The sequence below is a fragment of the Nematostella vectensis genome, chromosome 6 (assembly GCF_932526225.1).
Source record: "Nematostella vectensis chromosome 6, jaNemVect1.1, whole genome shotgun sequence".
NCBI lineage: Eukaryota > Metazoa > Cnidaria > Anthozoa > Actiniaria > Edwardsiidae > Nematostella > Nematostella vectensis.
In genome coordinates this window covers 13,991,926-14,007,236 of record NC_064039.1, presented here as the reverse complement: position 1 = coordinate 14,007,236, position 15,311 = coordinate 13,991,926, and the positions used below count along the sequence as shown (strand labels likewise).

General features: G+C 37.9%; 2 protein-coding genes and 1 long non-coding RNA gene across 7 annotated transcripts in view; 2 read left to right on the top strand and 1 right to left on the bottom strand.

Moving 5' to 3' along the window:
• Nucleotides 1-2,124, bottom strand: part of LOC5506700 — a 64,591-nt gene extending 62,467 nt beyond the window's left edge. The window contains exons 1-2 of one of the 2 annotated variants that reach the window (XM_048729538.1): nucleotides 1,962-2,124; nucleotides 1,285-1,342 (exon numbers count right to left, since the gene is read on the bottom strand). In XM_048729538.1, the coding sequence (XP_048585495.1) occupies nucleotides 1,285-1,342; nucleotides 1,962-1,976 (73 nt within the window). In that variant the 5' untranslated portion in view covers nucleotides 1,977-2,124. The remainder of the gene's footprint in view (nucleotides 1-1,284; nucleotides 1,343-1,961) is intronic. The other variant, XM_048729537.1, reaches the window with a different exon arrangement.
• LOC5506716 overlaps nucleotides 1-15,311 on the top strand; it is a 133,963-nt gene that overhangs the window by 97,920 nt on the left and 20,732 nt on the right. The gene's annotated exons all lie outside the window — the stretch shown is intronic.
• Nucleotides 7,928-14,853, top strand: LOC125568095. Its single transcript, XR_007312091.1, has 2 exons — nucleotides 7,928-8,439; nucleotides 14,613-14,853. It is a non-coding gene; the product is annotated as an uncharacterized LOC125568095 (long non-coding RNA).

Genomic DNA, 15,311 nt, shown 5'->3' with positions numbered 1-15,311 from the left:
TTAAAAAAATCCACAAAACTGGCATTTTGCACCCATTCTAAATGGACACATCGAGGGGTTGAAAATTGGGAAAAAGTCATAACAAGCTTTTTTAAATGTTTGTGTCTTAAATTAAAGTAAAAATATTCAGTATACAGGACCCGAAAAACGTATCATGTAATCTTTTAAAACAAAAAAAGATATATAAGGTTGTTTTATAACTATAATTTTAATCTTAAATTCATTTTTTGAAACAATGAAACTATAATAACATTTCTCAGAAATTTTAACAAAATCGCTTTTTGGCATAGGAGACATGCTTTTAAATTTCCAAAAGTATCATTGGCTCAATCTATATACCTAAAAGCACAACATAACATCAATATTTTTGTTTTTGTATTGTTTTCTGATAGCTGAATTAATCCAAAAATCATCAAGAAAGAATATTTTTTATTTTTAAAGTCTTATTAATTTCTGTAAATTGGGACTACAAGTTTTACGAATCCCCTCTTTTATAACTTTGGGCAGATATGTTTTAAGGCAATTAAAACCTATAGTACATTAAAGAAAAATTTTTTTTGAAGTAACTCACATGGTAACGGAGGTACTAGTAGAATGCCATTACATTTTATAAAAGAAAAACTATTGCAGTCTTAGAAGAGATACTTTTGTAAGATTTTAAAAATATATCTATTGAAAAAAATACATTTTAATTATTGAAAATATCAACTACTAAGAATTCATTGTAGGAAGTATATGCTAACCAGTCAACTGACTGACTGGAAAAAACGAAAACCCAAGCAAAAACTGAAAGAGAACATAGAAATCTGCCTTAGAAGCAACATAGGAATTTCAGTATCATTCTTATAAATTCCGTTCTAAAAGAAAGACAAGAAAGTGGATAAAAGTACATAAATTATTATACTTGACGGGCATCTCCGTTATTTCTTGCGTTCTGATCTTCATACATTAAAAAAAAAATTTTCCATAAGTAAGGAAAAATATTAAGTGTGCATTGGGGATACCAATTGTTGCGCAGCAAAACTAGATTTGAGATAAAGCATTAAGGATCTTTCCGACTGTTGGGCACTAACCACTGCCTAACACGAACCCGAAATCGGCTAGTTTTGATAAGAAGCTTTGTTTTTGCGATGGTTGGGACCGAGAATTTTCACCTAGATGAATGAAACAGTGGACGAAGTGCTTTTTAAGCTGAATAAACTATTTCGAGTCTTTGCGGAGATTGGAATGACATGTCTACGTTCTAAACACTTCCACTACGACACTCAATCATGTTAGACTCACCTGCGTTTGCTCTCCAAAATGCCGCCACTATGGCAACGAAGAGAATGGCTAAAATCACCTATAATCGAACCAAATACAGAAGAATACCGTGCATGCGTTAAATAGCTCATAATCAGGCAATTCTTCTGCAGTGGAAGGGTTTACCCGAACGGAGCTTTTGATTTGTGGTTAAAAGTCTTTCTTTCAATTTTAAGCTTGTACGATCTCTGACGGTTTTACAGTAAAAAGACTAAAAAATAAATAAACAAGGAATTGCATATGGCAAAAATATTAGAGACGGTAGGCGACCAGAAACGACAATAACTTTTTATATGGCCTTACGATAAAATGGAATACAAATAATTTCGATAGCCTATGCATAAATGATTTTTTTTGAAAATGTAACGTTTTACAGAAGCCATTTTTGTTAGACGGAGAGAAATAACCTGAGACTGTAACCAGGAATTTTTGTAAACGGGGTTAAACCTCGGATATTTAGGCGCTTTTTGTACATATACCTGCCCCCTTGTATGTCCCCGTGCTAGCTACGGCCTTGTGTTAGAGCCTAAAGCAAATTCTAATAGCACAAATGTTCTACTACATAGTTTTCCTTAGTTCCTGAGAAAAAAGAACTAAAAAAATATAAAAAGTGTAGAAAAAATTATGATATATAAATAATGACCCTATATGGTACCTACCTCATCTCTCTTCATAGTTGTTTTGCTCGCTTCTCACCCTGAATTGATCGCGGACTCTCTCAGTCCGGCATCTGTTATCAATCTGAACAGGTATGAGATCGCCAAGCAAACAACTATCAGGACCCCCTGCCTCTCAGATCACAACGAGTAGGCAGATCTGGGGTAAAAATTCAGTCGTTTTCTTGCCTAAGTGCGATAATGAACTTATTTAAAAGTGACAATTTTAAAGATCGGAAAATGAAGCTAAGTGAATAAAATAAAGTCTTTTTAGTTCATTAACTTTTAAAATAGTTAAGATATTCAGTTAGGAGATCTGTTCTATATCGCTATTACCATATCACAGCTAGACCTTTATAAAAGACTCAATTACTGCACCTAGAAGTTTTCTTTATCATTCCATGATCCCCACCGCTCGTTCGTCGACGTCAGAGTTAAAATAATTGAAAATACCCTTGTGTCTTTTCTTCTTTGTTATTAAAATAGTTCAGATGGTATTCAGTTAGCCGGTAGGGTATTATGATATAATTACATCAGTAGTGCCTTTGGTCCTGTGCAGTGATCTTCTTATGCTATATAAAACAATTTCTTGAATCACTGGGTGAAGGCAGCATTGCCAAAACGTCAAACAAAATACAACCAAGTGATTCAAGAAATTGTTTTATATAATAACATCAATTTACCCCATGAATTTGGTAGTCTAATTATCAATAAATAATATCCGAAACCGTTTCTTAGGAATTACATTATATCAAATAACCCTAATATAGCAAATAGTTAAGTCCCAATATTTTTATGAAATGGAAAAAAAGTATTCCCAGTGATATGATTTTATATCAAAGGATATCTCGAATTGAACGCTAAAAAATAAGTCATGAAGATTCAAGAAATGCGAACATAAGACACGTTATTCCAATTAACATAATCAATTTTGAAAAAAAGCAACATTTTACCGAAAGAATTCCTAAAACTCAAACAAATCATTTGTTATTAATGGCCATAGCTATGACATTTTGTTTTTTTTGGGGGGAGGGGGAGGGGGGGCAGAGGCCTGCTTTTGACATGTGTTCTTTGTACTATATAGATTTAGGCATTGCCTAAAAGCGGAGCTCCAAACGACCAAATCTTTGCTTTTTTCGCTTAATAATTTAAGAAATATTAAATGTTATTATTTCTGTTTTTGACGACGTCAACGATTTCACAGATCACGCGACCAACTTGTTATGCCTGTTATGTACGTTATTTTTTATGTTACCATGGAGATGCTTGCGAGGAGAGAGCACGCCGAATGTGTAGAGCTCGGTCGTTAAAAGTAAAAGCTAGTGTTGTGTTTAGACTAGCGCTCAGAATTGTGTCTTCAGGACTTGACAATACCCACTTCCCCCCCACACCTACATGGCACATAACACGTTTAGTTGTCATACGATATTTTTGCGTCAGGGTAGTTTTAATCTATTGACGTCATCGATGACGTCACGTGACCATTTGATTGCACCCCATCTCGCCTATCGAGTTTTGTTGTCACATGATGTTTCTTTAATTATAATATATATATATATATATTATTTTGATGACGTCAGCATATTTTTGCTTTTAGTGACGTCATTGATGACGACACAATTACGTGACTATATTGTTGCACCCCTTGAAGCCCTTATGACACATACTAAGATTGGTTGTTATGATGTTTTATTCACGAGATATGGACATTTTTGTTCTTAATGAAATAAGAATACTTTTGCTTTTAGTGACGTCTTCGATGACGTCACAAATCACTTGACCATATTGTTGCACCCCCCTTGACACAAACATGACACCTGCCAACTTCGTTTGTGAAACAATGTTTCTTTCAAGAGATATGAATGTTTTTGCTTTTAATCACGGTTTTTTGCTTTAAGTGAGGTCACCGATGACGTCACACAACACGTGACCATATTGTTGCACCCCCCTTGACATCTACATGACACCTACCGAATTTGGTTGCAATACGATGTTTCCTTCGTGAAATATAAATATTTTTTTTTATTTTGATGACATCAGCATATTTTTTCTTAAAGTGACGTCATCGATGACGTCACGCATTACTTGACCATAATTTGGCACCGTCCTTGACACATACATGACACCTACCAAGTTTGGTTGTTATACAATGTTTCTTTCACGAGATATGAATGTTTTTTTTTTTTGTTTTGATGACGTCGGCATATTTTGCTTCTAGTGACGTCATTGATGATATCACAATCACGTGGCCATATTGGAGCACACCCCTTGACACCAACATGACACCGACCGAGTTTGGTTGCCATATGATGTTTCCTTCGTGAAATATATATTTTTTGATGACGTCAGCATATTTTGATTCTAGTGACGTCATCGATGTGCAAACCCCAGTTTTGCACATCCTTGACACATATATGACACCTGCCAAGTTTGGTTGTCATAGCGGAGCCCCACAGTCATAGGAAAGTTGTATAGCTGTACGATAAAATTCTCGTGGTCACGATGGGATACCCGTGGGTTTTTCCCGTGTCGGTGCCTCGCTCTCTGATTGGTAGAAAACTGAATGGCGCAAAAGTGGGAACGCGCGCGTACAGAAAAATATTTCATTTGTCGAACATTCTACAACAAAGCCAAAGCTTTCTACATTTTAAAAAACACTGTGAAAATAGACGAATATTAGTTCAGTCTTCTAAGGTCTCCAAGCCCTAAGGAAGTTGAACTTGTAAAAGGCGAAAGCATTCAAGAAACCCTGGCATTTGGTACAGAACTACACGGAGTGTTGTTTCAACTCTGAATGGGAAACCGAAAGACGATGACTCAACTTTAGAGGGGCTTGTCGAGATGAAGTATATAGGTTAATGAATATGGACTCTCTTGAATCTGGCATGAAGAAGTGTGATATAGATAAATACAAATGTCTTTATCGGCAAGCTTTCGTTCGTTCTCTTCGCCGTAGAGACTAATCAGTCAAACTAATTCGTACAACTGAATTTACCTGTTCTTTTCCCTCTATTTTCTGTGTTAGATCAAATCAGATTTAAACTTGGCACACCAAATAACAGAGAAAAATTCTGTATAATGCGAATATTAAAACATTAATGACACATTAAGTTATTTGAAATTTATTTCACGGCAAACGTCCATTTAACCAACGCGCCCGGTTTGCTTGTGTTTTGATAAATGAGACCCTGTCCCCACGTATCCGTTTTCCTTTGAAAACGCAACCTTTTTGTTACGGATACGGGTATTGTCCACACGGAAACGCGAAAACGATGATCGAAAACGGAACAATTTGAAAACGATCTCTAGGGTGGAACAATTTGAAAACGATACCCCTTCGGTGACGTGGGGACGGACAAAAACGCAACCTTTCGAAAACGATGACGCGATAACTCAAGTCCAGTCCAGGTGGCGCGCGAGTCGAATGTGCTGTAGAACTTGTTATCGTTTTCGTATCGTTTCTGCGTTTTTGTGGAGACGGGCCGTATCAAAATGAAAACGCTTCGTGTGGAACAAAAAGGTTGCGTTTTCAAACGAAAACGGATACGTGGGGACGGGGTCTGATAAGTAAGAATGACTTTTCCCAGTTGAAATCTTTAAATTTTACTTTCGACAAAGATTCAGGCACCTTAACTGTCTTCTTTCTAATCCAAATAAGATTTTTCGAGTAAAAGGCTTACATAGTAATGTTTGACAGCTATAAAACGAAAGTTATTTTTTCAACAAAACATTCTTCAATGAACTGCTCTCCCCAATCCAGTTGGAGGATACATGACTAAAGCATCGGCAGGGTGTGGTCCGGTCCTCTCGGACCCCCTGTGGACACGCGCCAGAATATAATCATACTTCATTGCGAGGCTGTACAGACTTACAACGATACATACATTAATTTAATATAGTGAACCCGACCAGACACGAAAGCGATGTCACACCAAGAGAAGAGTGCTCCATTACGGGGCTTCGCATGCCATACAGGTCATTGGTGAGATGCGAAAAAAGAATGGTAGCAAAAACATATCAAACATATTCTACATGGATAGTGTCCTTCGTTTGTTTTTCCTTATATGGGCATAGATGCCCATATTTAGAAGAGCTAAAGTTTTCCAACTCCCTGCTCTCCAGAAAACATGTTGAAAAATGCTGATTCCTGTAAATTTGAGACTCGCGGCAAAAATTTGTCAAGAAAAACTTGCTTCTTGGTCAAATCTTTATCTCACTAATCTTGAAAGCCCTTTCACCCAGGCCTCCAAGAGATTGACCGAGGGGGTTTTAAGGTCACCCAAATATTTATATGGCCTGGACATTGTCAGATATTTTTATGCTATTTGTCACTCATATATAGGATGGACGATCTAAGTATTTTGCATGGAATAATTAAGATATTTTGATCATACCAATGACTGCAGAATATCAACTCTATCATGCATGCAATGCAAAATTGGTCACATGATTATTTTAGTGATACTCCTTAGCCCCACGAGTTTTGATCGGGTGCCCTGTGGTTGTCCCTTTTAACAAAATACCCGCCAAAAACTGCTAGATTGACACTGCCAGAGAAACTGATCATTGGCCAAATTTGCATCTATGAAGATTTAGTGTTTCTACCCACCTTGGGCGACATTGTACATAGAAACGTCTCTATCCTTCGTTGTATGATACACTGAAACATCAGAAAAGTGAAAACGAACGAGATGATCCAGTTGCGTAATAGGACCACGGACCGTATCTAGCGTCTAGCGAGGGTAGAGGGGGCGGGGAAGGGAAAGCATCCCCCACCCTAGTAGTGTCACGGAGGAAAATAACGAAATATAGATTAACGTCATCTTTGACAACTAAATATCTTACTTTAATTAAACACCGACCTTCCTGAAGTTAAGAACCGTTATAAGTACGTTTTGTTTATTCGACTAAAAGGCGTCTGTTTGTTTAAGCAAGTTATATCGACAAAGTAACTTTAGCCGTTCCTATGAAATAGGATAGCGAAAAGTAAAAAGTTGACCCTTCACCCAGTGGAAAAGTAGGAGTGGCGCGTCCCTTTTCCAGGGGGTACTTGACTATCGGAATTGGGCCACCAATTCTCGGTTCGCGCTTCTTAACGAAGGAAGAAAAGTTAGGTCTGAGTTCACACAGTGTTTGCCCTGTGTAGGATTCAGACGTGGCCGTCGACGAAATTAGGATTTAGAACGGTTTAAGATTTTGAGTGCAAAAATGATTGGAATCTTGTCAATCATTACATTCATGTGTGTATCTTGCCATGCGCACTAGCAGTGTGACAAGTTAGTGTGTGACAACCGTAGTCAGTAGCAACATGTAAACATTACGTAAGTCACGGCAGCCCAATAGTAACAAACCGACACACCCATGGGGGGTAGTTCGTTCCTCGGACGCCCATTGGCTGAAACCTTGTCTAAACAGAGCTAAAAGCTTTCCATGGCTGTCAGTGTCTGATTACCTAAGGGACGCCTTGGTAGGACCGTATAAAAAGGGGTGCGGTAGAAGCCGCAGTCAGATCTTGTAAACCTTGAGTTTGTAACAGCGAAGTAAAGCCCGGTACCTCTACCGCCCCCACTACAATCTACTGTCGTTGTTACAGTAGTGTCGGGTTACGAAGTACATATGGAAAAAGAAGGTATCTGCTTCACCCCCCACCCCCCTTCCCAAAACGATGACGAAATGTTATAGGTACGGTGTTTGCGTTTCAGGATTTCTTTCTTTCTTTAAAACCGTTTAATTGGACTAAATGTGTCTTTATCATGTTCGCATTTCTTGAATCTTCATGACTTATTTACGAGCGTTCAACTCAAGATATTCTGTGATATAAAATCATATCACTGGGGATACTGTTTTTTTTTTAAGCATTTCATGAAAATGCATTCATGTAAATATTGTGACTTAACTTTTTGTCCATATTCGGGTTATTTGAAAAGTTAACTACCTAAGAATAGTTTTGGATATTATTACTTGATCATAATCAGACTACCAAACTAATAGTGTATATTGATGCAATTATATCATAATACTCTACCGGCTAACTGAATACCATCTGAACTATTCATAACAAAGAAGAATAAAGACTCAAGGGTATTTTCAATTATTTTAATTCTGAGGTCGACGAACGAGCGGTGGGGGTCATGGCGTGATAAAGACAACATCAATGTGCAGTAATTGAGTCTTTTTTAAAGAGTTCATGAAATAAAAAGACTTCATTTCATTCACTCGGCTTCATTTCTCATCTACTTTATTTCATCTGATCTTTAAAGTTGTCACAAAATTTGTTCAAAATCGCATTTAGGCAAGAAAACGACTGAATTCTTACTCTACTTCTGTCTACTCGAAGAACTCTGAAAGGCAGGGGGTCTTCAGAGTTGTTTGTGTGGCTCAAAGTCGACCTCACCTGTAGGTAACAACTGCAGATTGACACTAGATGGCCTGGAGAGTTCGCGAGTGAAAAGCGAGCGAAACAACTATGAAGAGAGATAAGGTAGGTATCAAAGAGGGTCTAATTTGAATTAATGTTGACTATAAGAAAATAGAAAATGGAAAATGCCTTACACTATTGGTTAGAGAAATACAAGCCTTGTATCTGTTTATGGCATTGCCAATGAGGTATCTAGGTTTTCAGTAAAGCCCATGTAGTGAATGCACTCATTTTAATACAAGAAACATTGTTAAGTCAAACTTTTCTTCCATTTTTCTGTTGTCAAACTTAATTGAAATAGGTGTATATTCTGATAGTGCTTTTTTGTACAAAATTATATCAAACAGTTGTTTTCCTTAACTTTCCCGTCCTAGTTTTCTGTTTGCCTTTATTTCCTCAGTGAGTATACGTCTTTACGTTTCAGGGCTTAAATTTAGAAATCAAAAGAATAATAAATAGAAAATAGATAAATAAAAATAAAAACCACTCGCCCTCATGCCCTCTCGAGGAAGGAGTCGTGATCAGAAACGAAACACTTTTTTATGTAGCCGTAGAGTATGATAACCAGTTCCGTATCACAATATTAAAATTGCTCTATCTTTTTTTGCGGAGGGTCCAATGCTAATGATTTTTTCTAAGAACACTACAAATTTACTTATGCATATAATATGCACAGAAAAGACTACACATTTTCAAATTTTATTGATTTATATATATATTTTTCTTTTTACACATAGTGGTAGTAGTTCCGTAGCGGCGGTTGTAGTTCCGTATCACTAAAAAATTCTGTCGTCTGGTACGAGCTTTTTTTCATCAATAAAAAACATATTTAATGAATTACATATCCCATAACTCCTTTATGCTCAAAATAAATTGTAAAAATGGTTTTAACTTCAGGGTATATATTTCAGGCCTCTCTGTCCTGAACAGGGTATATATTTCAGGCCTCTGTCCTAAACAGGGTGTAAAAGTTAGGCCTCTCTGTCCTGAACAGGGTATACATTTCAGGCCTCTCTGACCTAAACAAGGTATACATTTCAGGCCTCTTTGTCCTAAACAGGGTATACATATCAGGCCTCTCTGTCCTGAACAGTGTATATATTTCAGGCCTCTTTGTCCTAAACAGGGTATACATTTCAGGCCTCTCTGTCCTAAACAGGGTATACATTTCAGGCCTCTCTGTCCTGAACAAAGTATATATTTCAGGCCTCTCTGCCCTGAACAGGGTATACATTTCAGGCCTCTCTGTCCTAAACAGGGTATACATTTCAGGCCTCTCTGTCCAGAACAGGGTATACATTTCAGGCCTCTCTGCACTAAACAGGGTATACATTTCAGGCCTCTCTGTCCTAAACAGGGTATACATTTCAGGCCTCTCTGTCCTGAACAGGGTATACATTTCAGGCCTCTCTGTCCTAAACAGGGTAAACATTTCAGGCCTCTCTGTCCTAAACAGGGTATACATTTCAGGCCTCTCTGTCCTGAACAAAGTATATATTGCAGGCCTCTCTGCCCTGAACAGGGTATATATTTCAGACCTGTCTGTCCTAAACAGGGTATACATTTCAGGCCTCTCTGCCCTAAACAGGGTATACATTTCAGGCCTCTCTGTCCTAAACAGGGTATACATTTCAGGCCTCTCTGTCCTGAACAGGGTATATATTTCAGGCCTCTCTGTCCTAAACAGGGTATACATTTCAGGCCTCTCTGTCCTGAACAGGGTATACATTTCAGGCCTCTCTGTCCTGAACAGGGTATACATTTCAGGCCTCTCTGTCCTAAACAGGGTATACATTTCAGGCCTCTCTGTCCTGAACAGGGTATACATTTCAGGCCTCTCTGTCCTAAACAGGGAATATATTTCAGGCCTCACTGTCCTAAACAGGGTATACATTTCAGGCCTCTCTGTCCTAAACAAGGTATATATTTCAGGCCTCTCTGTCCTAAACAGGGTATATATTTCAGGCCTCTCTGTCCTGAACAGGGTATACATTTCAGGCCTCTCTGTCCTAAACAGGGTATATATTTCAGGCCTCTCTGTCCTGAACAGGGTATACATTTCAGGCCTCTCTGTCCTAAACAGGGTATATATTTCAGGCCTCTCTGTCCTGAACAGGGTATACATTTCAGGCCTCTCTGTCCTGAACGGGGTATACATTTCAGGCCTCTCTGTCCTGAACAGGGTATACATTTCAGGCATCTCTGTCCTAAACAGGGTATACATTTCAGGCCTCTCTGTCCTGAACAGGGTATATTTTTCAGGCCTCTCTGTCCTAAACAGGGTATATATTTCAGACCTCTGTCCTAAACAGGGTATACATTTCAGGCCTCTCTGTCCTAAACAGGGTATACATTTCAGGCCTCTCTATCCTGAACAGGGTATAAAATTTAGGCCTCTCTGTCCTGAACAGGGTATATATTTATTTTTTTTGGTACATATTCGGGTTATTTGATATAGTTACCTACCTAAGAATAGTTTTGGATATTATTACTTGATCATAATTAGACTACCAAATTAATAGGGTATATTGATGCAATTATATCATAATACTCTACCGGCTAACTGAATACCATCTGAACTATTCATAACAAAGAAGAATAAAGACTCAAGGGTATTTTCAATTATTTTAACTCTGAGAACGACGAACGAGCGGTGGGGGTCATGGCGTGATAAAGACAACATCAATGTGCAGTAATTGAGTCTTTTTTAAAGAGTTAATGAAATAAAAAGACTTCATTTCATTCACTCGGCTTCATTTCTCATCTACTTTATTTCATCTGATCTTTAAAGTTGTGTAATATTGCCAACAGCCACACCCGCCACAGTTGTAAATAAATCTGCTTTGATACCTAGTCCTTTATTGGAGATTGTGGCTCTGACTTAAAAGTCTATAACCGTTTTCTCCTTTCTATAAGAGACTATAGGTTCATTAAAGATTCTAGCCGTATGAGGCTGAGATCCGTGATAAGTTGCCAGTTTTTTTATAAGAATCTTCAAAAGATTCTGTTTAGCCGGGTGGAACCTCATGACAAAATGTTTAGATTCGTTTATTAGATGCCATGTTTGCCTCAAAACGCATTTTGCCTGTCCGTGAATTCAACACTCGCCGTTATGTATGTTGTGAAATCGCGTAACCGTATCTAGAATAAGTTGCGGATTTCGGCTTAGAAGGTGGCAAGTGAGGAATTTGTTCTCAACGGACCTAGGCCATCTCCCTAGACACAAACCCTTCTTATAACTAAGAGGGTGGCAAGAGGAGAGAATGCGTGTACTGAAAAGTTTCAGTAAGCTATGGACATCAAAGATCTTTAAATCAATGAATCTTTCGCCCTTTTATAGACTTCTGGTGAAGTAAATAAAGTGCGTAGTGTCTTTGAGATTACACTTTTGCTTGAGCGTTATATGCCGCAGAAATGGATCTACGGAGGACGATATACGCTAGACGTGGTTTATGAGGTGACAAAAACCTTAGGTGACATATTATATGTCTTTGTGGTGGAATTTGTCGTTCTTTAATGTTTCACGTCTATGGGAGCGTTGCTCGACCTGACATAAGCGCTTTCTTTGTGCATGTAAAGTTTCTTAGAGTTATTTAGGACATATCTGCAGTACAGCTCACTCCTGTTTTAATAGATTTCTTAAAATCAAAGAGGAAGATTTGAGGCTGCCGAGAATCGCCACTGTAACTCGTAGAATTCAAAGTGCACTTAGGCTAAATCTGGCTTTTTCTGAGAGAGGGCTCGCTCATCTCGTCTAAGGTGCCTTCCGATGTCATCGTTTGATGAAAAATCGGCGGGCGGTTATAGCGTTTACAAGACCGGTTTCGGACTCTTAATGAAGAGACCTTCGTCAGTTGTTTTTCGCTAGGTTGCTAATGAGGACTTCGTAAAGTATGCTCGATTAGCGGATTGTGACATGAAGTCGCGGGCCCGTTTATATATCAGAGGTCGGACGAATCTTTAATTGAAGTGACTAGTCGGTGATTGGCTATCTAGCGTTTTACACTATTTCGATCCGCGTCATTTTAAGGTAGGCTATGTTTCAAAAACAAAAGGCCTATTGTCGGTGACTCGGTCGCGTGGTAGCGCTATTGTTAAACCATAGGAAGCAAAAATAGACAGATATTTGTATCAGGAAGATTTTTGCATTCCCTCGACTTGTCTGCAAATTTATATTGGTATGTGGACTGGTACAAAAAAGTCCGGCTACCTAGATCAATTGTGGGTGAATCCTCGAAAGGCTTTCGCGTTACGGGGGCCGTGGAGTTTAAGACCGTAGTCTAAGCAAGTCAGTTGTGTAATATTGCCAACAGCCACACCCGCCACAATTGTAAATAAATCTGCTTTGATACCTAGTCCTTTATGGGAGATTGTGGCTCTGACTTAAAAGTCTATAACCGTTTTCTCCTTTCTATAAGAGACTATAGGTTCATTAAAGATTCTAGCCGTATGAGGCTGAGATCCGTGATAAGTTGCCAGTTTTTTTATAAGAATCTTCAAAAGATTCTGTTTAGCCGGGTGGAACCTCATGACAAAATGTTTAGATTCGTTTATTAGATGCCATGTTTGCCTCAACTTTTTGTCCATATTCGGGTTATTTGAAAAGTTAACTACCTAAGAATAGTTTTGGATATTATTACTTGATCATAATCAGACTACCAAACTAATAGTGTATATTGATGCAATTATATCATTATACTCTACCGGCTAACTGAATACCATCTGAACTATTCATAACAAAGAAGAATAAAGACTCAAGGGTATTTTCAATTATTTTAATTCTGAGGTCGACGAACGAGCGGTGGGGGTCATGGCGTGATAAAGACAACATCAATGTGCAGTAATTGAGTCTTTTTTAAAGAGTTCATGAAATAAAAAGACTTCATTTCATTCACTCGGCTTCATTTCTGATCTACTTCATCTCATCTGATCTTTTAAGTTGTCACTTAATTTGTTCAAAATCGCATTTAGGCAAGAAAACGACTGAATTCTTGCTCTACTTCTGTTTACTCGAAGAACTCTGAAAGGCAGGGGGTCTTCAGAGTTGTTTGTGTGGCCTGTAGGTAACAACGGCAGATTGACACTAGATGGCCTGGAGAGTCCGCGAGGAGGGGGGAATTAACATTTTAAGTGGAAAGAATTTGAATTATGAACAGGGTACACAATTGTAAGAAAGGCTGTCCTAAACAGGGTACGATTTGGTTGCTCTCACGTGCTAACAGGGTCCTAAAATTAAAGGGTAGGGGGGATATCCTAAACAGGGTCCTAAAATCAAGGGTATGTTGTCCTAAACATGGTATGTTTTTTTCTGAATTTTTGTCCTAAACAGGAGGTTTCAAAACCCTCAGAGGCACCCCTATACCCAAACATAGGCTGATTACACCCCCCCACACACACACCCCTCCCCCCGAAGCCAGCTAATATAGTTAATCTGGCCGTTTTATTTAATCATCCTAGCATATTATTATAATATAGTAATTATTTTAATATAGAATAAAAAATGAAGTTTTTTATTCAGCCGGATGACTGATATCAAAGGCCTACATAATAAAAATTAACCTTTTAGATTTGACATTATTGGGAATGAAATGATTAATTGAAAACGGGATAAATAAATAAATCCTTTTTGCGGCTTTTTTTCAGTTGTTACGAAACTAGTTAATTTAAATCGAAAATATCGCATCAAGCCAAAAAAACCCATACACATTAACAGACATTCTTTCTTATTATAAGCATTTGTATAAAAATTTGCACATTTTTAGAAAAGGAGGTATTGTTTTCATCTGACTTTTGTGACGCGGGTAATTTCACAGTGCAGTAAACTCCGCCTATACAAGCAACAATTATAAAAATCGCTTGGAAATAACGATACTTTCTGAACAAACCATTAGATGAAATAATCTGGATTTATATCTCAGGAAAGGTTAATAGTTTTGTTTCATTTAGGTAGTTTTGGATTGTTCAAATCTACAATATTCAAGGCAAAAAGATAAAAAAATGCTGAGTGGAACTATTACTGCTACTCAACTGGTTATCGTACTGTACGCATTTTTAGTCTGATAATCAAATAAATAAACTTTCTAAAATTCCTTCTATGCCAAAAAAAAAAAATATTGTCAATTTTAGCCGACTGTGTAAGATGTCCGGGACCTCATTTTCTAAAAATGAGTGCACTTCGTGATATTTCCAGAATCCCCCTTCAAACGGGTGTTTTAATGTATTTGATTCGATTATAGGTGATTTTCGCCATTCTCTTCGTTGCCATAGTGACGGCTATTTGGACAGCAGTTGCAGGTGAGTCTTACATCATTTAGTATCCCAGTGGAAAAGTGTTCAGAACTCAGACATTCAGAAATTCATGTCTCCGAAATAGTCTATATTAAAAGAGTTCACCCTCGGTTTCATTCGTCTCGGTGAGCACAGAAATTTAATTTTTTTAAAGGCCGCCGAGCCGAATCCTATCCACCCCCTCCCCCCCCCCCCAAAATAATAATGCAAATGAGGTGTCCAAATTGAATAGCAAACTCAATCCAACTTAATTACTTTGATTTTCAGGGCATCTTACAATTAGGGAAATGTTCAGAAATTTCCGAGATCTATATGGGGGTTGGGTCGAAAGTGTATGGATTTAAATGTTTGATAAAGGGGGGCACTGATTTCCTTGGGTGTTGTCTCCTATGTAATTTGACCAATACAACCCGTGCGAAATGAAACTGGGATATTCCAAGACTTTCTGTAATATCCTTGAATATCTCACGATATTCATCTTAGAACATCCTGCGATTTCCTAGGATATTCTAGATACAAGGTGTGAATTTTCACGGTAAATTTGGACCGATATTCCAGGATATTCTAGGATATCTCAAAAGGCATAGTCTTACTTTAAACAGGATTTTCTACGATATTCTGGAATATCCAATTGGATATAATGCGAT